Genomic DNA, 22,092 nt, shown 5'->3' with positions numbered 1-22,092 from the left:
CAGCCGTCAGTCATACTCTGACAAGCCTCTAATTTATGAATTCATTTCATTAAGAAAAAAACGTTCATTCAAATAAAAAATAATATATAAATATACCTGTATCAATAAATATAAATAAATATATACATGGCCAACCGAGCTTTTGTCCTTTCAAGAAGTACGTGATACGTACTACTTTTTAAATTAGAAGTGCTCCTCCAGACAAGGGCTTCTCTTAACTCCTCGAGCACAGAAGTTTCTGCCCCGAGTCACGTCTGCCTGCCTTCCAGTAATAATGCATGAGTACCAATACGTCAGTCAGTATGTCTGGCTAAGTCTTAAATGTCAAACGCTTTTCAAGTGACTTTGACATTAAACAGGAGTCAGTCATCAGGCCCAGCTTATCGGGCAAGCGTCCAATCAGACGCGTTAAACCTTCTCCGCATTTCCTGTTGTAAACAGGAACGGCAGTTTGCGTCCTTCCGAGCACATGAGCTCACGCCCAAGTCAGCCGTGCCACCTCATGTGACCCAGGACGGCGTGAGCCGACAACCGGGAGAACATCTGCTGGTGACTGGCCCACTGCACTTGTTTGGTGCCAAGCACCCCAGGCACGGATATGGTGACGTTGGTCCGTTTTACAAGCTTGGTAAATATACCGGCCAGCAGGCAGGCGGGAATTGTTATCCAAGTTCCTGGGATTATCCTGGAGCTTGTTGATAGCAGCCTTGCTAGATGTTGTGTGGAGTTAATCATGTGGAAGAAGTCATCAAATATTATTAGACTGAATTCTTTAAAAAGCTTTTTTTTTTTTAAATGATCTAAACATGGATGTTATCACATGCAAGTCAAGTAAATAGGATAGACTGACAATTTTTAAAGACAACAACAACTTACCGCTTTGTCAAACTCCATCTCTGAAAAGAATTTATACCACGGCTCATTCTCTAAATCTACATCTTCCGGACATACATCCTGAGTCTATAGGGGCATGGCGACAAGAGGAGGAGGAGGAGAAAGACAAAGAGAAGACATTTCAGACAGCATGGAATCACACACCAAGCTAATGAGCCATCAGATATTATATCTCGGGATTTTGCCAGGAGTGAAGGGATAGGTTCACATTTCATTCCAAAAAAGGGGGAAAATAGATTTGGAAAAAATATTGACCTGGACATTTATTTAACAAATGCAGAAAAGGCTGAGAGTGGGAATAAAATCTTAGCAATCACCTACTGGAATTCAGTCAGTTTGGTCAGAATGACCTTTAACCCCCCCTGGACAAATGATCCAGAGTTTTAACAAATATACAACTGGACTTTATATAAAGAAGGATTATGCTACAATTTGCCATAGTGAGTGAACCTATCCTTTGTTTTTTGTTTTTTTTAAACTATCCTTTTAAAAAAAAAAAACAGAATGCTGCTGTTTACACTACTCGAATGAAAAAGGATGAATAAGCATGCATACCAAGACAATTGTGATCTGTAACATAATTAATCCACAACCAAAAATGTTTTGAACCTTACAAGATGGAAAAACTGCTGACTAAAACATAATTGAAACAACTGGACGCAAACGAGACGCTCAGAAACACAAATGACATCATCAGTTGGAGTCTTCGCATCTTGTGTGAGCTCAGCCAGGAGTGAAAATATTTGACTGGATATTATGATGATACATCAACCAAGACTATCAATCAAGGACTAAGCAGCAAATCCTCATGTCAGGAGAAGGACAAGCACTCAAGGACATTTGGCATTCGGGTCATCATGGTGTCTTAAAGGTTAGCATTTCAATTCCTCTGGCGCGTAGCATCTGTGAGCTGCGCGCCGATTGGCTTCGATAACCTTCAATTGAAAAGGAAACGACAAGCGATACCCCTCCCCATCTGTCAAAGACCCTTTTGGGCAAAGCGATGTTGCCTTTGGTGCTGAAGCTGCCACCTGGGAGCTTAGATGCAGTGGTGGGGGATGGATGGATGGATGGAAAAGTGGGATGCCGCTCACACAACATGCAGCGAGAGAGCAAGAGAGAGAGAGAGAGAGAGCGATGGAGCGAGCGAGGCAGGCGGCTTCCATACCGTTCTCTCCAGCTTCAGCACCGACGATTTCCCCGGCTCATACTCAAAGATGCTCTTGGGCTCGGCGCGGTACTTCCTGGTGTCTACCTTTTTATCCGGGGGCTCCCACTCATTTCTGCGGGGAGGTGAGCGAGAGTCAGGGCGGGTTGGGAGAGAGACAATCACCATGGCAACCGATATGGCAAAGATGTTTTTTTTTTTTTTGGGGGGCTTGAAATATCCTGACAATCAAGCCCAGCCCTCCTCTCCGTTGCATTCCACTACAGATTTTTTTTTTAAATTTTCATTCCTATAGCATGTATTCAGGCAATTGACTTCTTGGTGACCAAGGAGGAAAGGTCATCCACAGCTCTGGTAGTTAATGCTTCCAATCTTCTAATCCACCGTCACCTGTTCTCCTGCATCACTCATCTCTCAACAAGCACATCCTCCTTTGCCAACTTGTGTGTGTGTGTATGCTGACGGACAAACTCGGAGAGCAAGCAAGCCTGTTGTTTCATATAACCAGTTGACTGTCAACAAGACAATTCATTAGGTACACCTGCACAATGGAACGGCACCGAAAATAACCGTGGCGTTTGGGGGTTAACGCCGAGCGCTCGAAAATAGCAATCACGTCATCGAGTGAGAATACTGTGGAATTATTTTGAAAAAATTCTATTCTCAAAGAGGACATCCCGATGATGTATGTTGCAGATGGAGGTCACTAACCTCTTGGCAGATGGCTTGAGTGATGAAGACCGCGTCGGGACTGGCATTGACCTCGCTCTTGAACCAACATCTGCATCGCTTTGAGATCGTGGCACACCCTTCACTAAAAAAAAAAAAGAAAAAAAAATCATTATGTAAAGTAGAAAAACATTGCATACTCTATTAAGTAAGTGAGGTTAGTATGTAAATGAATTCCTAAACTCACCATCTTCCAAGTAGCCAAACGGGTTTGGACCATTTTCTATTGAGCAAGAATAGAACACATCAAAAAGTGTGCTGTATTTATGACTCATCCTTTTTAAAAAGCCAAAGAAGGCACTCAAAACAGTGCTCTTCCCGCCTTCTGGATTCTAGAAAGGATCAGTTTCATCCAATACTATCAAAGAGTGTCAATGCAAAGCACTTTACAGAACCATTACTGAGCTAAAATGGGATCCAAGCATCAATCAACACAGTGAGAGTAGCACACTGGGCAAAAACTTCAACACAAGGAGACCTTATAAAAAAATATCAATATTAATACTAATAGAACTGGCTGGAGGCCAGCTTTTACAAAGCAATGTAGTTGTTGGTGTTGTCCTGCAGCGCCATCTAGCGGCGACAACAGAGCACTACACGCTCAAGGCACTGATGGATGAAATGGCAAATATTAGAAAGAATAGTTTAGAAACCGCCATTGCAAACTAGAAGGTTAGATCAGATGAGTATTTCTGCTTTACTAATAATTCAACTGCATCTTAAGACAAGAAAAAAAAAGAAGGGAATTTAGATTTATAAAAATTTCAATGTCTTCATCGCAGTTGGTCAAGAGAAAAAGAGCCATTCTTCACTAGATGGTGTTATATTACAGACTGGAAAGCTAAATTGGGTAGTATGTAAGTAAGATTAGTAAAGCCAATGAAAATAGAGTTGTATCAAAAGATACCTTTTGATTTCATGTCATAGTTTTCAGGAAACATGTAGGTAGGGCGGTAAGGGTTTTCCTCAATAGCCTCTGAGACAGAGACACATGGCAGTGTGGCATTAACACACGCAAATGTCAAAGAGTTGAAATCATTTCTTACTTACCCGGTATCCTGTGAATCTGCTTGAACATGCTCTTGTACCAGTCTTTGGACTTTTCCGTGTTCTGATGAATGGAAAATGTAGATGCATTTCTAGCAGAGAATCCAAACTTTCAATGGACTCACCCGAGCTGGCACAATGGGCCTGTTGAGCGGACTGAGGACGGGGGAGTGTTGCGACAGTCGCAGCCTTTTGCCGTCCATGTCTGCAAGTGAATTGACAGAGTCTCTCCCGGGATCGGGGCTTTTGTCTCTTTCTGGGGTGGGCTCTGGAACGCAAGACAACGCAATCATTGCCAGACAAGGAAATCGACACATACAAGTTGCAATCATTTGAATGAAAAACGATTCCTATTATTGCGCTTGTAGTGTTGCAGTGCATCATGCTGGCTGTCCACCAAAATATTAGACGTCAGTATTTTTTTCTGTGATTTTTTTTTTTTTTTTAAGTGCATGTTGTGCATCTAATTGTGCAGGTGTAGCTTTTAATCCAAAAGCTACTAAGTTCCATTTTTTTCAAATTGAAATAAAAATAAAATATGCATGCTTGATTCATGGGAGGCTGCGACGGAAAGACAGACAGAGAAAAAGTGGACAGACTTTCACAAACAAGGCAAGTTTGGGTCATGTGTTGTGATTCACTTTTGTTCCACAATATCTCATGTTTCGCTTTTCACTCTCTTGTACTTTCCAGCCTATTGTTTTCCAAATTTATGAATTATGGATTAAAAAATATATATATTTCAACGTTTTTCCCCAAATCTGGATAATAAAAAACTAATCAATCAGAAAACCTAAAGGGTCAATGAAAAAAAAAAAAGAGCATGCAATTTGTTTCAACCCATTTATGATAACGCTCCAAATAAAATAATTGATTACATAAATAATTACAATGCCCATGATTTTGTTGTTGTAATGGTCCAGTACAATATCACGTTGTTAAAAAATGACGACAATGAAATAAATAAATAAAAATAGCGCAACCTTGCAATCCCCAGCATACCTTCTAAGTGAGATTGATGCTTTTTCTGCTCTGTTGTGGGAGAACGACAAGGAAAAGCCCAGCGTGATGACGTGTGACAGAAGAACAACAAAGTGGAAGCACCCAGCAAGCCCACCGTCAAAGTTAAAAGACGTACGTACGTTGAAAATGTTGCCGTGCCGTGACTCACCTCTGTTGTGTTGCAGCAAAACCATTGTGGGATTAACGCTGCTCGTGCATGGATAGATGGAGCTGGGGGCTGATGGGAAACAATTGCTGGCTGGAGCTTGATTTTCTTTGATGCTTTCTGATGAAGTAGCCTAAATGTGACCAAAAAAAAATGAAATATGTAGAAATAGTAGGCTCGATCAAATGAAGAGCTCAAATCTACCTGGCGGAAATCAGTTGTGACGTTCCCGCCTCCCTCAGCCAAGCCTCCGTTCATCTGGCTTGCGCAGACATCTGCAAAAAAGTCACGAAATCGATTGAACAACCAATTTAACAACAATAACAAATAAATGAACTCATTCGGTGCCATTGACTGTTATAGACGTCAAAAGATATCAGCTGGGTTGGCAGCGAATGAGTTAATAACCATACATGAGAATGTTTTCGTTTCGATTACGTATGTTGATATCCCCCGGAAAAAGGACGGCAGAGGGGGAAAAAAAAATAAAAGGTTCTCCCACAACCTCTGATTTTTGTCACCAAAACAAAGTGGCTATTCAGTGAGCTGCAAAGCCTCATTGTTGTAATGGCCTTTCTAGTCAGACTCCACAACAATTAAAGCATGGCTCCAAAAGACTTGGCGCTGTGTTCATCGCAACAAACAGTGGAGCAAAGTGCAATGTGGGCACGCTGCTACAAAAGAGCTCTTTGACACAGCAAATGAAAATATCAGCCATCGCCCTTTGCCGTGACCCCTTGTTGCCTAACAACAACGGATGTACTTCAAAACATCATTCGTTATGTAAGTCTGAGCGCTAAACAAACATCCAAAAGCTGTGTTGGGAAATTAGGTTCAAAATAAAAATATATATATCTTATAAATCATTCCAATGTGCCTCCCCAACTGTGTTTTGATTATTTTGAATTTTCATGCAGCATCTGCTTACTCTGTGTTGCGACCATGCCGGAGCTGGCATCTCCGCTACCGTCGTCATCTAAGTGGACCAGGGTGGCTCTCATTGTCACTACGCCTTTCCCTTTGCACACCCTGCTGGGGTCCAGGCCTGAAAATAATTGTCATGAACAGGTTTTTTGCTTTCTCACCTTCCAAAAGACCAAAAAAAGAACATCAACCAGGTCATCTCATTAATCTCCTTAATTGCTAAAATCACTCAGTCAGAGTAGGAAGTGGAGCAAGGCGTATCCATGTTATTAGCATGATTCCACATCCTTCTAGATTTTCATTAGGGAGTATGAGGTGTCCCATACTTGTCAGTGCTGAAAGATTAATGAGGAGGAGGACGAAGGGAAATATCACCTGCAGCGGGAATCAGGTCAGGGGATCCTTTCATGCTTGACAGAGGCGTGATCTTAACGGTGCTCGCAGCCCTGGGACCTGACGGGACTTCAAGAAACACAAGTTCACTTCTATGTGTTTGGTATATACATAAAATAAAAAAAACTGAGTTAGAAAAAAAAACTTACTGGGAGTTGCGTTCGGTGTCACGCTGCCCTCTTGTGGAGAGCCCTGAGGCGTGCGCATATCAAGAAAACAAAATCAATGCTCTCAGAACAACAACAAAAAAACATTGAAGTAAAAATGTCATCTCACTTGATGAGTGTAACTTCCTCTGCTCCAACACTAGAGCACTTTTCCCACTAGGGCTTCTAATATTAGAACTTTTTAACCAGGCATGCCTTGTATACTATAATGAAGGACTGTGACAAGTACAGCAAAACAAAATGCTCGCTTGCATGCAATCAGATTCAGAAATGAGATCGAGTGAAAGAAGCAAAGCGCTGGCGTCACCAATGTTGCATGCGGACGGAAACACCAAGGGCAACGGGCCGGGCCGGGCCGTGCCGGGCCGGGCCTCCCTTTGAGCACACTGATTTAAGAGACTTTCCCATTTGGAATTCCCAGAAAAGGCACACTGGTTGTTTGGCAATGCACGCAATCAATTCCAGTGGCGTTATCATAACCACGAATTGGCCTCCGACGATCCTAAAATTCTGTGTATATTTTTGCTAGAACTGGCGCCTAATTTAAGTCAAACTTAATATCAATGGTGTCATTCCATCACTTACTGCTTACATATCCTCAGATGAACCTAAGGACTGATAAAGGAAGAGAAGACATCTCGCTCGACCGTATAAACACGCGGGAGCAAAAAAAATGACTCCTGGCCTTATTAGGAAGAGATTGCCTCAGAAGAGATTCATCTGGACTAGTTCAGAGGCTGTAGAAGAACTGACAGATTCACCACAAGACAAATCACGAGGGAGCTACTCCGAATAAAATAAGTGCGTGAACATTTGGGACAATTTTTACTTACACGTTGAAGAGCAAGATTTGGAGGTCCAGCTCACGGACTTTCCCAAGCCTCCTGAGATGTCTGGCTAATCTCAGGGGATCAGAGTAGGACGTCCCAGTTTTGACCTTGACCTTCACTATGTACTATGTAGGGGGTCTGTTTGTTTCTGATAGCAGGTGTGTCCAGATGGACCTGTCACCACATGCCACCTGGGAATGTGGCACCCACTCTGCACACCAAATCTTGCCTCCTGCTTCTATGTCTGCTATTGCTTGTATGTTAATTGATATATGCTAGGTATGTTGCTAAATGGGAAGAGGGATTTTCATTCAGGTTAAAAATAGTTTGTTAATAGGCAGAGAGGTCTGGGGCTTTCGTTACATGAGGGACCATCGAGTCGTATTCATGGAGTTGGGTAAAACATTTGATATTTTTTCTCAGTTCAAACACTAATTGTGTTCCGAGATAACTCATTTTATTTCTCCACCAAAACATCGTACTGAATAAAAACTAGTGATGGGGACAATGAAGCTTCAAATTTGCTTCGTGAACCAGTCGGTGTATTTTTCAGTCCTCTAGATGGCACTGTCCAACATTGGGCTGAATGCAGTGACATACTATTTCTTCAATGTTGATGATGTCATATAAATAAACCAAATAGAAAAAAATCATCCCAAGAATAAGTTTTGAATAGAAGTAGAATAAAGTGATAATGTCCGAGAAAACCAATCCAATTATCTGCGGCTCATTAGCGCATCCACAAATGAACGAGGTTTTCAACTTACGACACTTTGGCTAATATTCAATGGAGGCAAAGGGAGGTTATGTAACATGTTTTGTCAACCAATGGCAGATAGGTGAGAAGCTATCCAGCAGTGCGTGTGGATATCACCAAACAGCTCCAAACATGGCTTGAAAAGTCTGCGGCAGAGCAGCAAGCTCATCCTCCTAATTGAGAGCCCCTGCCAGCTCTCTTCCATAAACAGCTTCCACCCTGGAAAGCAGCCGGGATTCTACACATTCCTCCACCGAGCTATTTGAAGTTCATTTCAAACAAGTGCGGCATAAAAGGAAATGTATGTAACGTGTCATTATAGGATTCATGTCGATAATGGAAGGAGCTTCGAGTGCATCTATATGGACACCACCACTTCAATCAATTCTTTCAAAGCTCAATAATGACTAGATCACAGAAACATTGTTACATTCCAGGCTGTTATTTTCAGGTCTGTGTGTGTGTCCATGATGACTTTAGGCAAAAGACCACATTGGACAAAACTTGTCCTCCAAAACATTGTTTCCAAAGGCAGGCCTGCAAGAGTTTAAGAGACAAGACGATAAGAACGATGACAGTAACCAGGGCACTACTTCTTCCCAGCAAGCCCTTCAGGCTATACTCAAAAGAGTGACAGCATGGATCATGCGCCCAGAGTTCATTGACATGATATCAAAATGAACATCCTGTTTATTTGATAGTTGTTTGAATGACCACAGTCGAAAAACGGCGCAATATGATACATAAATCATATAAAATATTTCAAAAATATTCTAATAAGTATTATAATATCGAATCAATGGTAATTGTCGGATGTGATGGCCACAAATATGGAAGCACAAAAGGAACATTTCAGATGAAACTGCAAAGGCATGACTCAGAGCTCTTGTTTGAAACAAGAGAGCAATTTACTCGGGGATAGTGAAGCAATGCACAAAACCTTGCTTGATGCCATCACGAGATAACAAGCTCAGCTGTCTGTCTTCAAATTCTATGTGGCTTACTTTCCGGGATGTTTTGACTGACGCACGGAATGGAAAGCTCGGACCGAATATAACTACAGGCCTACTTGATAATTGTGTCATAGGATATGGCGGCTAAACGTGAATGTAAACAGTCAGCAATGTGATAATCTGGCAATTCAAAGCGCTATCAAGTTACTCCATTTGAAAACACAACATTGCAAGCCCATCAATATCAGCCTGGCTTTCTCACAAATCTCCCATTTCAATCATACTTCAAGCATTTTATGAACTGCAATATTCTATCTTTGCTTGCTTGCAAATCACACCCGCAACAAAAGTCATGAATCATTCAGGATGGAACTTCACAGTGGCTTTTTACTTTTCTTGTTGTTTATGATGGCACCACAGTAGGTACCGATTGTTCTTTTCCTTTTGCTTCGCCAGAGTGATTAATTTACATTTTTTTTAATCTAGGGTGAGATCAAGCATATGAAATTTAAAAACGGAACTCACGAGTGACCAATTAAAATCCGATTAGAGTCAACAATTAAATATGAGAGGATGCAAAATTTCCCTAAGTGAGGATGATGACTTATACATTTGCAACTTATCACTCACACTATATCGTGGCGCTTTGCGTGATGATGAGTCACCTCGCATTCTTTTTCAAATATTCGCCGACAGCTGCAGTGACACAGTTGTTTTCCATCACGTAACGGAGCAGAGCAGATAAGTGGGAGGGGTGTGGCACAAGGAGGATGGCGCTGTCCAATTCCATCATCAAAGCACAAATTGCATTTTGCACGCTTTTGTTTCATGCGTCCATACATGACGGACCTTGAAAAGCCAAAGCATCACACTTCACTCTCCACTTCACCCAAAGGAGAAAGCAAACAAGGGGGCAGGCGACACGGTTGCTAAGTAACCTGTCGTAACGTTAACATGCAAACGACAACAAAAACCTGGTGATTGCACCGAACATCCGCCCCATTCCAAAAGATCCTGTCAACGCGTTTATCATGTCCAATTTTCCATTGCATCCATTTTCAAGATTGCAATAAATGTTGCCCGGTTCCTCAGTGTATTTAAAGACACCAGAGATTACAAGTGTCCTAATTAGCATATGGCGCAGTAAATAATGGACAAGCAGCAAAGAAACGCCACCAAAACTATACGATGCTTCCAAATACTTTGGTCACCCACAATTTTTGATTTTTTTTCAGCTTTTCTTGGGATGTAAATGGGAGGTTTTGTAGAGTGAGTCTGGAAATGTTTCATTAATATTCATAACTGTGCAGGGTTCAACCAAGAGGACATGTAATAATCCCCTTTGTCTTTCTTAAAAGGAAAAAAAAAACAAAACCAAGATGCAGACTGTTGATCATTTTTGCACTAACAGTAAAAATCAACTAATCAATTAATTAAAAATAAAATATAAAAAAATAAATGAATGAATGAATAAATAACACAAAGCTAGAGCACAGTAGTGGACACATTTGCATCTGACAGCGTGAAAGTTGTAGTTCCGGCTCGGCGACGTGCAAAGTGAGCAGCCCTTTCTGTGTAAACAATCTCATGTCGTGTTGTAAAGCAAGTGGCTGGCTGCTGTGTTACCACTTGGAAGCTAAGCAGCTTGTCGTCCTCTTGCTACATTTCAGGACTTAAACTCGCAACCCAATATTTACCAAGTCTGGCTTTCATCTGTCCTCAGACCCATTTGATGAATTATTTGTTTGAGGTTAATATTTGATCAAGCTTGTGTCGCGTCATGTTACGCACATCACTTGGACTGAAAACAAAAATCTAGTCTTAACACTGAATGAGAGTGCGGGAACGATGACTGAGGTATGTTGGAATCTTTTTTTTTTTAAGTTTCATCTGTCTTTGGAATTATAGACAACTATTTTGAATATGGACCCAAATGTGCACAGGTGATTTGTATGTTTGTGCAGTGTGACATTTGCTCATGTCACATGCTGTTGTTTGTTCAACATTCTGTGTCAATAAGAGCAGGGAGTGCTCACATCCATCAACTTAAGGCACTGTTGACCATATATGACATCAATACTGCAAAGAGTCATTAAAACCTGCAAGGCACATCTAGACAAACAATTATTGACACTCACATTTACATGGGTGGACATGTTGGAGTTTTTCCACTTGACTTAAACAGCGTGTCTTCCAAAAGACCCCCCCCAAAAAAAATAAAAAAATTGCTCCAAGCAGAAAGGCTGAAGTCAGAACTATGGAAGTGACTCAACTGGCCAATCATCACTATTACTGCATATTCTTCTTCTCTCATTTGCTCAAAGTCTGGGAGCAGCAGTCTGAGCTAGCAGAATGCAATGATAAATCATCCCATTCATGTCATTGGTTGGGCAATAAAGTCATGGATGAGATCTGCTGGCCATGCAGCACTCCTTTTGCTGCAGTGACTGTCCCGTAAAGAAAACCGACTCACGGAAAAAACGGACCAAATAACATGAATGGAGATTAAATAAGAAATAGCTGCTGCAACAATCACTCCAACAAAGTGTCATTGGAAGAGTGAGATTAAATATGAGGTGATTTATATCATATTAAAAATAATATTGTCAGTGATGAAAAGGTGCTTACCTGTATTTGCTGCCAATAATCCAGTGTTGTGATGTCTCGTGCAGTCTGCACTGTGCTCGAATGGCTTTTGCCTGCCAGCGTCTTTTACGCGCGCCGCCCCGCGCCGCGCCGCGCCGCGCGGACACACGCTCATGCATATATATGCATACTGCACGCAATAAAGCCTCGGCTGCGTCAAGTTGCAGTAGAACCTCCAGCCCTTCACAACAAAAGCATTCAACATAGATGCTCTTTTCATGTGAAAGTTATCCGGAAGCGGCTAAACGTCATGTGATTTCATAATTATGCATTGGGAGTATAAAAAATGGAATGATCACAAAACGGGATTGCCTACTTTTTTTAAAATCCGGATTTAGATAGGAAAGGTGACACTGGAGCGCCCTCATCTGGCCGTTTGTTGTACTTCACTCTATTTAATTGTTGGGGGGTCTGTCAATAAATACAGTAAAAGGATTGGCCCCCTTTCAATTGGCATCGATTGCCCTTAAAAAAACAAAAGTCAAGTATTATTGCCTTCATCATGTTTTTATTATTATTATTTATTATATTATCATTCGATTATTGTTATTGCTATTATTATTAGTTGGAGTATTATATTTACATCAATAAATACACAAAAAGCATATTAATGTGCTATTTGGGTTGACATATCGTATTGTACTTTATTTAATTGAATGTCCTGAAACTCAATTCATTTGCAATTTATATCTGAAGTTCAAACTGGATCAACTCTTCACTGAATCCAGATTTAACAAAAGAAATTGACCGCAGTCCATCACCGCAGTCGACGTGGAAGAGGAGGAGCAGAGTTGTTGTGTCTTTGAGGAGGTCTTTGAGGAAGCGCCCGGCTCGGGGAGGAGACGTAACGTTCGTGCAACATGTTATCCGACGTGCTGTAAGACAAGATGGCAAAAAAAAAAAAATGTTCTCTACGATGGCGAGTGGTATCGTTTGGGCCTTGTGTCCTAACACTTCTCCTTATGTATCCTAAGTATATTTTTGGAGTATCCAACGTCATATCACTTTGTTTAGTCTTACATTCTTTTTCTAAACAGACCTTTGAGAATTGCGCGGAGGAATTCGGGGCGGAACGAGCGGAGCGGCATCAGGAGGTCGTGGAAGTCTCGGTGGAAGAGGGAGGCTTTCCGAAGAGTCCTTGGACAAAACAAAATACTGCTCTTGTAATTCTGACACAGAGAAACCCAATCAAATGAGAACGTTTACCTCTAAATCAGGCTCTGGCCCGCTGCTGGAGCTTAAATTGCTGTGAGTGCTGAGTCTGTTGCTTTCAGTACCTCATGGAAAGGAAAACACACACTCACTGCTATTATTGCTAGATCCTCATACACAATAGATGGAAATCCAATCAAATAAGAGCAATATAAAAAAAAAAATCTGCATTTAAAAATATCCCCAAACTATTTTTATTTTATTTTAATAATATAAACAATTATTTTAACAATATATAATATATTTAATCATTTAATTTGATTCAGAGCAGACTCACTGGATGTACTGGATGTGCTCCCTGTCTTCCAGCTTCCTCTTTGGATGAGCTGAGCTGCCGAGGAGGGCGTTGGGTCATATACAGGGCACTCCAATGTCACTGTGGTTCCCCAAAAGGAATTTCTCTGCAGTGGAGCGCTTATCTCGTAGTCTGCTCGGTAACACACCAATATCATACGTTAGTTGGAACCAAATGATGACTTTAGGCTACCCTCGTGAAACCACAACAAACATATTACCATGTTCCTTCCCTGTTTTGTCTCTCATGTTGTGACGCCTGTTGATGCTTGCTCTTAGTCTTTTCAGATTCTCCTGAGGGAAGAAGAAGAAAAAAAAAAAGATTCAGGAGATGCGCTTCATTAGCATTTTGCACTTCGTGAGCGTTTTACCTGTTGATAGCGCACCGAGCTTGCTCTGCTGTCATGGTCCAGCTGCCAAGCTTTGAATTCCCGGACAGCTTCATCCACGGTAATTTGACCTACTTTGACCTTCTTCTGCAGGGTTATGAGTTGTCTCTGACCAGGTGTCTTCATCCCGGCAAATAAGTCATACACAGGTGGGGGGTCCTGAGCTGCAGATCATCATCATCATCAATTCCAACTAAATGGAAGTCGACCAGCAGATTCTATTTTGACGTCGGAAGATTTACCTTCCTGATTCGAAGTTTTCGTCATTTGATTTTGGGACGTGGCTCTATCTGAAAATACTGTCACAAGTACAGAGTTAGTGGCGTACTCCAGGAGCAAAACTGCAGTAAGGTGTCACCTCTTGAAATATAAGTGACAGGCCTTTCGGGTTCTGGCTTCATTTCAGGTCTCGGGATCGGGGCCGGCGGTCGGGAAAGGACTGCTGCGTTCTGGCAATTATTTTCATCCAAAGTATCATAAATATCTTCACTGGAGAAGTCGTACGGGTCAAAGTCGTGATCGGTTCCATCCGGGTTATTGGGCTCCATTTGCTCCCATTTATGTGGTTCTCCTTCATCCTGGACTATAACGTTGTGAGGTTTGGCTGAAAGTCCAAACATTCTTTGAATGTATTTTTGCATCATTGCCATTCCAGAATGTCGTTTTGAAAAGTTGTTCACCTTGAAAAAAGGTCCTCAACATCACATCGTCTGAATTTTCCACGGCGGCATTCATCACTTCATCTACAGGCACAGCGGCAACATCATGAGATTTACAATCTTTCTCCAAAAAATTCATAATTTGACTCAAATATAGGAAATAAAGAAAGTAATCACATAGATCGTCCGCACACTCGGGGTTTATTCCCAGCATCGAGACATACATGTCGCTGGCATATCCTGCGCTCGTTTTGCTCGACATATCTTCGTAGTCGTTTGCACTCTCTTCTGGATCATCAGCGGTCTGCTTCATTTGGTAGGAAACAAGACACCAGTCCAGATTTCAACTCTTGACATGCCAATGAACATTTATGGAATGATGGACTTACAACAACTTCATCAATAAACTCTCGGAGATGTGGGAAGCCATTCTTTTCCGCCAAGGTGTTTGGATAATCTCCGTTTTGGTTCATCACGCTGTAAGCTTGCAACGCCCCGGGAATCTCAAGTAGGACGCTGGTCAACTTCTTCAGACCGTACTTTGCGGCAAAATGGAGCAACGTTGGGAGTTCCTCATTGCGCTTATCTAAAGGACACAGTCAAATGTCAAGTGATGGATAGTGCATTAAAAGTTTCCACTCTAGATCAGAGATGCGTTTTAAAAGAAAATATATATTGTCAATTGTTATTAAATTACATTTGCTGGTAGCCACAAACTGTAGTTTATTTCACAACTCTTCAACTTTCATTGCAAACTGCATTTTTTGCATCATATATAATTCTGAAAATGGCTTGACTTGCAGCTGTGTCCAGATCAAGTTAGAGCGAGGATTTGCGCCCTCTTGTGGTTACATGTCATACATACACCTTTAACACATTTCTTCTTGGAGTTCTTGTTTTCCAGGGAATGCTCAACGATTTATTTGTTGTTAAATTCTGTTGGCCTACCTCAAAACTCAGGATATTTTCGAAGCAAGAATAGTTGTGCTGCACTCACATGTGCTCATATCGTGCTCCTCTATCTGGCCGATCCCAAAGAGCTGAAGACATGCTGGTATCTTGGATTTGATTGACTCGGTTAAAATGTTGTCCAAAAATTCAACTGAATTGGACATCGAATTGAAGGCCTTGCAGGAAAAAAAACAAAATAGGATAAATATTCATGAGATGACCATAAATCATATAATGTCTGACCTGGCAGAGGAAATCGATGGGATCGGCAGCATTCTCAAGACAGCGGCCGACTTCTCCCATGTTGGTATAATATGTGACACACTTCAAGCTTATACGTGATTGGTTAGAGCACAAGGTGAGTGATATCTGGCCTGCGGGCATTTCTGGGAAATAAAATAGTCACCATACATTGGAGTAGAAAAGTCATATGTTCATGTGATCATTCCAAAATACTTACCTGGTGCGGTCAGACTTATCGTGTACTCATTCACAACAGTGCATGGGAAATATTCTGGCGAGTTCTTTCCAGAAGAAAACTCCACTTGTGGTGATGAGAGAGCAGTTATTTTCTCATTGAAGATGATAAAAATGCATTCCTGTGCCTGAAGAACAAACATCAATGGAGCATTTTTTTTTTTGGTGTCACGAGCGCACGCTTACCCCACACAGAAGTCGGGCGGGTTGAACGGTGAGGCAGTTGAGGTGTGAGTCTGGGCTCATTTCCTTGCTTACTGAAAGACCTGTGGTTGCATGTTCATCATCCTTTGAGGTTTTTTTTGGAGACCTCCTTCCTGACATCACTTGACCTAAATAAACAGCAAGAATGAAGATAATCATAATAATAAAAACAAATAACAACAACCAGAATACATACTGTTAGTAACTGTCTCCAAAATGGCTGAGACATAAAGAGCAGGGTCATCCTCAGCGTGCAGTTTCCTCCAACTTGACCACTCTTCAAAATGATCAGCTGTGTCTTCTTCAGTCACACCACACAACAGCGCCACCACTCTGTGCCACGGCCGGAGCAACACTCCAAGCCTTTCGCTCAGCTCAGGCTCGGACATTAAGTCTACGAATCCTCCGGTGAGGAGCAGCACGATGCATTTGAAGTGGTGGAGATTTTTTTCAAAGTCGGAACCTCGGAGTTGATCGGCTGAGGAGATGCTGTAAAGCAAAATGGAGCTCTTGTGGAACTTCTTGGAGCTCTTCTGCATGATCTGCTGCAAATATGTTGCCCATTCCTGTGCCTCAACAGTGTGCAGAATTAACACCTCATTTGTTGAGAGGGCTGTGGAATGTACTGTAAAAAAATACAAATCGTATATTTGAAATGATTATATATATAAAAATAAATGATTATTTATAAATTCTTACACAAGCACACTAAAGAATAATTTTAAGTGTATAAATGATACATACATATCACACCAAAGTGAAAACAAGGATATTATAATTACACTTGAATATATGTTTATATTCTATAGTGAATCATTTAACGAGAAAATAATCAAATAAATATCTATCATGTGGCTAAAGCATGTAAAATGAATGGCAATCCATGTAATCATCCCAAATATTATGCTAATGATGTTACACTGGCTATATTATGCCTTCATTTGCTAATGTTGATGGTGTTAATGCTCGACAACATACCGGCTGTCCGACCGTGGAATGTCAAGGTGAATGCGGTTTGAGTATGAATGTCCAAACTGTTGGGCTATTTCAGTGCAGAGAGTCAGTCAGTCAGTCCGTCAGTCAGTCAGTCCGTCCACAAACACTGCACTGTGTCAACAGCAGTCAGAGTCATTTAGTTTGACTCATTAAAGTGTTTAATCAGGTCAAGTTCACCTCTACGCTCGCTTACTGGGGAAGAAAGCTAACACCAGGAATCATCTTCATCACAGTTTGCACTGTTATTTATTAATCAACACATTATTATTGAACCCCAAAGCAAGGCTCAAAGTTCTTCCTCTTTTGTAACGCTCATGCAGAAAGATGAGCCACCGAAAGAATTTCTTCATATTTTTTGAAATATCAAAATCACATTTGACAACCAAAAGACCAATTCGACATAGAGTTAAGCTCGAAATTGAAAGAGTACTAATTTACCTGAGTCCCCACAAGACATTTGATCTTCCATAGTAATGATGTCTTAAAGGCGTATAAGATCAGTTCATAAGGAACATTGTTCCAAAGTTTGATTCCCCTTCAAAAAAAAAAAAAGCAAATTAGACTCGCTCTTCGAAAAGGAATACGTTCGCTTTCACTGCTCTATCAATAGCAACATTGAGTTTCCTGATTTTAGCCACTCACCCTCACTTCCTGAAACAGTTGAAGAAGTGAAAAACACAGCACACTCACTCAAATGTGCAATGACCTCGTTATCTCTGGAGGCCTCACGCCCGCCCGCACACACACATATATATATATATATATATATATGTATATATATATATGTATATATATATATATATATATTTTTTTTAATTATATATATATATGTACATGATAATTAGCTACAGTATGTGTATGTCACCACGTTAATGATAACACAAGAGGGCAGCAGAAAACCGACATTTTTTTCAGTCACTTTGTTAACGTCCATGTAACATAAGAGAGAGCAATTTCAATGTACACTGCATTTAAAATCCACTGAATTTTACTCAAAGCGACCTTCAGCTCAGTAAAGTTTCATCATATAACAAATAAGCTGAGCCAAAGTGAAAGTTTGGACTGCAAAATGGTTTTTGAGGTAAAAGACCTTTTATTTATGCATTTTTGTCAGATTGATGTAGCCATATCTGGACACAATTCATCATGGATGATTACAGAACAACCAGATCTTGGCACTTCTTCAGGATTCTGCGCTATTACCTAAAAAAGCAATTGGCACCGTCCGACCGCCCCTTCCACCGCATTTCATGTCATATTTTTTTTACATAACTCAATACACTCATCAAATCAAACCAACAAACAAAAAAAAAAAACGAGGTTAACTGTCCACTTGAACATTTCTAGGGCTGCCCAGTATGTTTTGGCATCACCTGCGTATTTGCAATGGCCTCAATCAAAGTTTCCTAATACTGTAGTTACAAAAGACAGCTTATTCGCTCGTCTTACAATAAATCCCAGCCGTGACATCAATTTACTTAGCTTTGCCTCCCTCCAGTTGTACAATTACTTTGGTTTCTACTTTGACCTTCTGCCATGGAGACCTTTTAATGGCTGTAGCAAAAGTTCACTGGGGCTTTTGAAGCTCCCTGTGAAGAAGAGGGTGATCCATGACCCGTCTTTAAGAACAATTTCCTGTCGAAAAGCAATCCCCTAATTTTTTTCCTAACCCTGCTATTAGCCGCTATATGCATGACCGTCAAGTTACCTTTTGTTTTAAAAGCACTATCTATTAGGTGGCTCAAGTCAAATCTGGACAGCCTGATTTTAATAAGAGAATATTTTGCTCCTATATCTTAACCTTGTTAGCCAATATCCTGTTTTTTTCTTTTTTTTTTTTAACTTTGCACACACGTTTCGCTAGGTCACAACTGTGACCTGACATCCTGCATCTCAGGACGCAGCTTTTGAGAGCTACTCTATCCATCTGTCCGTGAGTCCGTCCGTCCGTTCGTGAGTTCGTCCATCCTCTCTCTATGTTTCTCTCTCGCTCTCTCTTGCTCCCTGTCTCTCTCGCTCATTGTATTTTTATTATTTTCTATTTTTTATACAAATTGTATTCATATTTTATTTCTATAGTATTTATTATTTTCTCTCTCTCTCTTGCTCTCTCTTTGTATTTGTATTATTTTGTATTTATTTATTTATACAAATTTTATTCATATTTTATTCCTATAATATTTATTATTATTTTTTACCAAATTTGGTAATGGGGTAATTAAAAGTAAAGTCAAGAGTAATTCAAAGTCAAGTTGCATTACTTTAATAAATGGTACTTGGATTACACTACTCAGTCCATTAAAAAAAAAAACAGGGAAAAAAAAAAACCCCTAAGTGTACAATCCATACATTTTTCAAGTAACCCTCCCAACCCTTGACCTACTCATTTACTGTACTTGACAAAGCTGTAAGTTCTTACCAGTGCTTTGGGAGCCTTTTTAAATGGAATGAAAACTAGAAAGAAAGGCCAATCGAAAGACACAGACTGCAATCTTGAAATGGAAAACTGAAATGGCCAGTGGGTCTCTAGTTCAAATGTTATTTGGATGATACTGTAGCCTGCAAAAGAAAGAGAGTGTGTTTGGTTTCTCATTGAGAGTCACCAGCAGGGCTCATTGTCAATGTTACCCGATCTGCTATAATGCACAGCAATTACGACTTCATTACAGGACTGGGGTTAGGGTTAGAGAAGGGAAGGGAAATGGAGTCGCCATTGATAATATGATAAAGTGATGGCCAGAGAAGTTATTGAAATTTACAGTTGGTAGGGAAACACTATAACCTCATTTGGTAAGCACTTACGTAAGACAGCTCCTTCCTCTAACACAATGGGAGGCATAGAGAGAGAAATTCAAAACTCGGACTGTTTACTAAAAAAGTACCGTCTGCTTTTACAAAGAAAGGGAAAGGAGGAAAAAAAAAATACAAATTAAGGATAGTATTCATTCCTTGTGTTTTCCTTGCCATTAAGTCCACAGTGATATGCTGCTGATAGAACATAAAGAATTCAAGAAAAGGAAAAAAAAAAGGAACAGCAGCCATTTGTTTGCTTTCAACCGTCTTCAGTCGGGGCCCCTCGAATACATAAATCAAATAAACTGGCATCAGACATATATTTTCAATCCATCTAGGTAATCAGATTGTGTTTACTTGAATGGGAACTATTCTAAAATGTTATTCAACTTTAAATGGAGTTTAAGGCTGGAATAACTAGGGGCGGGAAATGATGAGCAAACAGGAGGATAAGAATCCAATTACTATTAAGCAAGCAATGCATTGACTGGTAAAGAGGAAAATAGCTTTGACATTTTCCACAAGCGCAGCTCCCACCTGACGACGTTGACAAATTCAATTCCAGGGGCTGTGGAGGACTTATATGCACAAATGTGGGGCTACGCTAACCGGGCTAAACATGTACATCTGGAAAACCAAATATAAAATATATAAAAATAGAAATACAGAAATAGATCAAAATATATTCAAAAAGTGCTTTTTTAAAATCAATCATTTTTTTGCCAGATAATGAAGGTTGGTTATAACTTATGAATCATTTACAAGCCCGGTTGAGTTTATCTTGTGTTTTTAAGTTGATCTCAGCCATCTAAATAGGCAATATATTGAATGCATGCTTCATTGATCAAAACTGTTGTGGAACAACTTATCAAACAGCCATCTTGAACTGCTATTTAAAGATTATTTTGCTTTCATCTACAGTCTCCACTCAGCTGAAAAGCCACTACAACACGATAAGACAGTCAATTTGGATGTCAACTCTGTAATCACACTGTCCACTAGATAAGGGCAACTTTCATTTATTTATATTGAGTCCCCTGTTCGTCGTGTTGAAGATAATAGTTTCATTTTCTTGACAAACTTTGCCACTTATACTCATTGTGGGGCAAATGTGACACATTTCTGCTTCATTAGGATTCGCCCGGCTTGACGGCCGTCGATTCGTGCGATGAATTCACAATGGCCGAGGGAATAGGGGGGAGGCATCTTTTAAATGGAAGAGATTTAATTGATTGGAGCCAAAATAAATATGACTTTGAAAAATGAACTCATATAGACGTCAAAGATATTAACTGGGTTGGCAATGAATGAGTTAAAAAAAAAGATTGTGGTATACGTTGTGGTGTGTTTGTGACAAAAAAGAAGTCAGGGATGAGAGGAAGAAAAATTCCTAAAGCTAATGTAAGAACAGAACCACTTAAAATGCAGATCAATGAAATGAATATCTGACCAGGAATTACATCCATTGCTTTGTTACAGACTTGGTTGCCTTGAGAAATGTTCCTTTCCAATTCCACAGACTTGCAAGTGGAATCTTTTCTATGGGCCTTTTCAAAACCTGATCAGAGCCATTTCTAAAAGAAGTCTCCTGGGGGTTCTATCAAATACTCTTTATGGCTGGACTGGAAAATGAACCATCAAGTGGGTTCTGAATTTTTTATTTTTTTTTTTACAATAATACAAAGCTTTCTATAAGAGAAGCTTGAGATTGCACTTCCACTAAAAAGCACAAGAGGTCAGAGCTTCACTACAAATCTGAAGCATCCTCTCTGAATGCTACATGCCAAGCATGTCCTCCCTCCTTCCTCCTCATTATCATCAAGACAACTGCTTGAAAGATGTCCGTTGAAATAAGTTTGCTTCAAACATCATTGAGTGAGTCATTAGATTATAATGAAAGGATTTTTTTTTAAATGACAGTAAATCCTTCACGTAACAGTAGTCATACTCTGACTGGTGCAATTAAACATGAATTTATTTTATTGGGGAACACCAATGGAGAAAGAAAAAAAAAAACCCAAAGCACTTCCATCCACCTAGCAGCCAAATTGTTGTGTGTGTGTGACTAAGTTTTGTTCATATGACTTGTCGTAATACAGCAAGCATTGAAAAGCTGATATGAAGTGTGAAATCTAACATCCATAAGCTTTGGCTGTCACTTCATCAAAGCTTATGTCCACAGTGCATGGTGTGACTTTGTCAGATGTTGTACTGCTCCAAACTGACCACGGCAGATAAAGCAAGCTGAAGGAAAAAATGGCTTACTGGAATTTAACATCTGATCAGCGATATCGCTGTTGTTTGGAAGAGGCTTCGGCGAGTGCCATTTTCAGCGCCGTTCAAGTCCAACAAAGACCAAGTCTAAAAAAAAAAAAAAAAAAAAATTGGGTTAGAAGTGAGAAAATATATCATGTACTACTATAAAATTATGTACAGTATAT

The 22,092-nt window shown here is 40.3% G+C and overlaps 2 protein-coding genes and 1 long non-coding RNA gene across 13 annotated transcripts in view; 1 reads left to right on the top strand and 2 right to left on the bottom strand.

Moving 5' to 3' along the window:
- Positions 1-11,753, bottom strand: part of sorbs1 (sorbin and SH3 domain containing 1) — a 23,096-nt gene extending 11,343 nt beyond the window's left edge. For 2 of the 3 annotated variants that reach the window (XM_085921992.1, XM_085921993.1), the window contains exons 1-13: positions 11,659-11,753; positions 6,473-6,515; positions 6,306-6,392; positions 5,935-6,051; positions 5,211-5,281; positions 5,010-5,139; positions 3,964-4,106; positions 3,842-3,902; positions 3,699-3,767; positions 2,979-3,014; positions 2,774-2,876; positions 2,063-2,177; positions 877-960 (exon numbers count right to left, since the gene is read on the bottom strand). In XM_085921992.1, the coding sequence (XP_085778118.1) occupies positions 877-960; positions 2,063-2,177; positions 2,774-2,876; positions 2,979-3,014; positions 3,699-3,767; positions 3,842-3,902; positions 3,964-4,106; positions 5,010-5,139; positions 5,211-5,281; positions 5,935-6,051; positions 6,306-6,339 (963 nt within the window). In that variant the 5' untranslated portion in view covers positions 6,340-6,392; positions 6,473-6,515; positions 11,659-11,753. Of the gene's footprint in view, positions 1-876; positions 961-2,062; positions 2,178-2,773; positions 2,877-2,978; positions 3,015-3,698; positions 3,768-3,841; positions 3,903-3,963; positions 4,107-4,840; positions 4,871-5,009; positions 5,140-5,210; positions 5,282-5,934; positions 6,052-6,305; positions 6,393-6,472; positions 6,516-11,658 lie in introns of all 3 variants that reach the window. The other variant, XM_085921994.1, reaches the window with a different exon arrangement.
- LOC147049868 (uncharacterized) lies at positions 10,662-14,928 on the top strand. 5 transcript variants are annotated; one of them, XR_015067390.1, is made up of 4 exons: positions 10,662-10,887; positions 12,405-12,553; positions 12,714-13,632; positions 13,711-14,928. It is a non-coding gene; the product is annotated as an uncharacterized LOC147049868 (long non-coding RNA). The 5 variants fall into 5 exon arrangements; XR_015067388.1 differs by having other exon boundaries at positions 12,405-12,924; positions 13,198-13,632; XR_015067389.1 differs by having other exon boundaries at positions 12,405-13,322; positions 13,462-13,632.
- On the bottom strand, positions 12,178-22,092 carry pik3ap1 (phosphoinositide-3-kinase adaptor protein 1). 5 transcript variants are annotated; one of them, XM_085921996.1, is made up of 18 exons: positions 21,917-22,092; positions 17,297-17,393; positions 16,059-16,487; positions 15,845-15,990; positions 15,642-15,786; positions 15,425-15,567; positions 15,228-15,357; positions 14,620-14,816; positions 14,408-14,537; positions 14,252-14,314; positions 13,930-14,175; positions 13,814-13,870; positions 13,554-13,735; positions 13,404-13,476; positions 13,166-13,315; positions 12,883-12,953; positions 12,716-12,813; positions 12,178-12,551 (listed from the first exon to the last, which is right to left on the bottom strand). In XM_085921996.1, exons 2-18 carry the CDS (start codon positions 17,325-17,327, stop codon positions 12,434-12,436), a joined length of 2,409 nt encoding a protein of 802 aa, XP_085778122.1. In that variant the 5' UTR covers positions 17,328-17,393; positions 21,917-22,092; the 3' UTR covers positions 12,178-12,433. The 5 variants fall into 5 exon arrangements, with proteins under 5 accessions (XP_085778122.1, XP_085778121.1, XP_085778124.1 ...); XM_085921995.1 differs by lacking the exon at positions 21,917-22,092 and having other exon boundaries at positions 17,297-17,506; XM_085921998.1 differs by lacking the exon at positions 21,917-22,092 and having other exon boundaries at positions 13,814-13,861; positions 17,297-17,506.

Source organism: Syngnathus leptorhynchus, chromosome 10 (genome assembly GCF_054491065.1).
Source record: "Syngnathus leptorhynchus isolate UIUO chromosome 10, UIUO_Slep, whole genome shotgun sequence".
NCBI lineage: Eukaryota > Metazoa > Chordata > Actinopteri > Syngnathiformes > Syngnathidae > Syngnathus > Syngnathus leptorhynchus.
Note: the sequence above shows the minus strand (reverse complement) of the source record. Positions and strands in the feature narration are given on the sequence as shown.

Coding starts and splice junctions, on each gene's coding strand:
- pik3ap1 (XM_085921996.1), bottom strand. CDS start 17,327: ATGGAAGATCAAATGTCTTGTGGGGACTCAG. Junction 14,817..15,227: donor GGAGCACGATATGAGCACAT/GTGAGTGCAGCA, acceptor TGTGTCCTTTAG/ATAAGCGCAATGAGGAACTC. Junction 12,814..12,882: donor GGCCAGAGCCTGATTTAGAG/GTAAACGTTCTC, acceptor GTTTTGTCCAAG/GACTCTTCGGAAAGCCTCCC.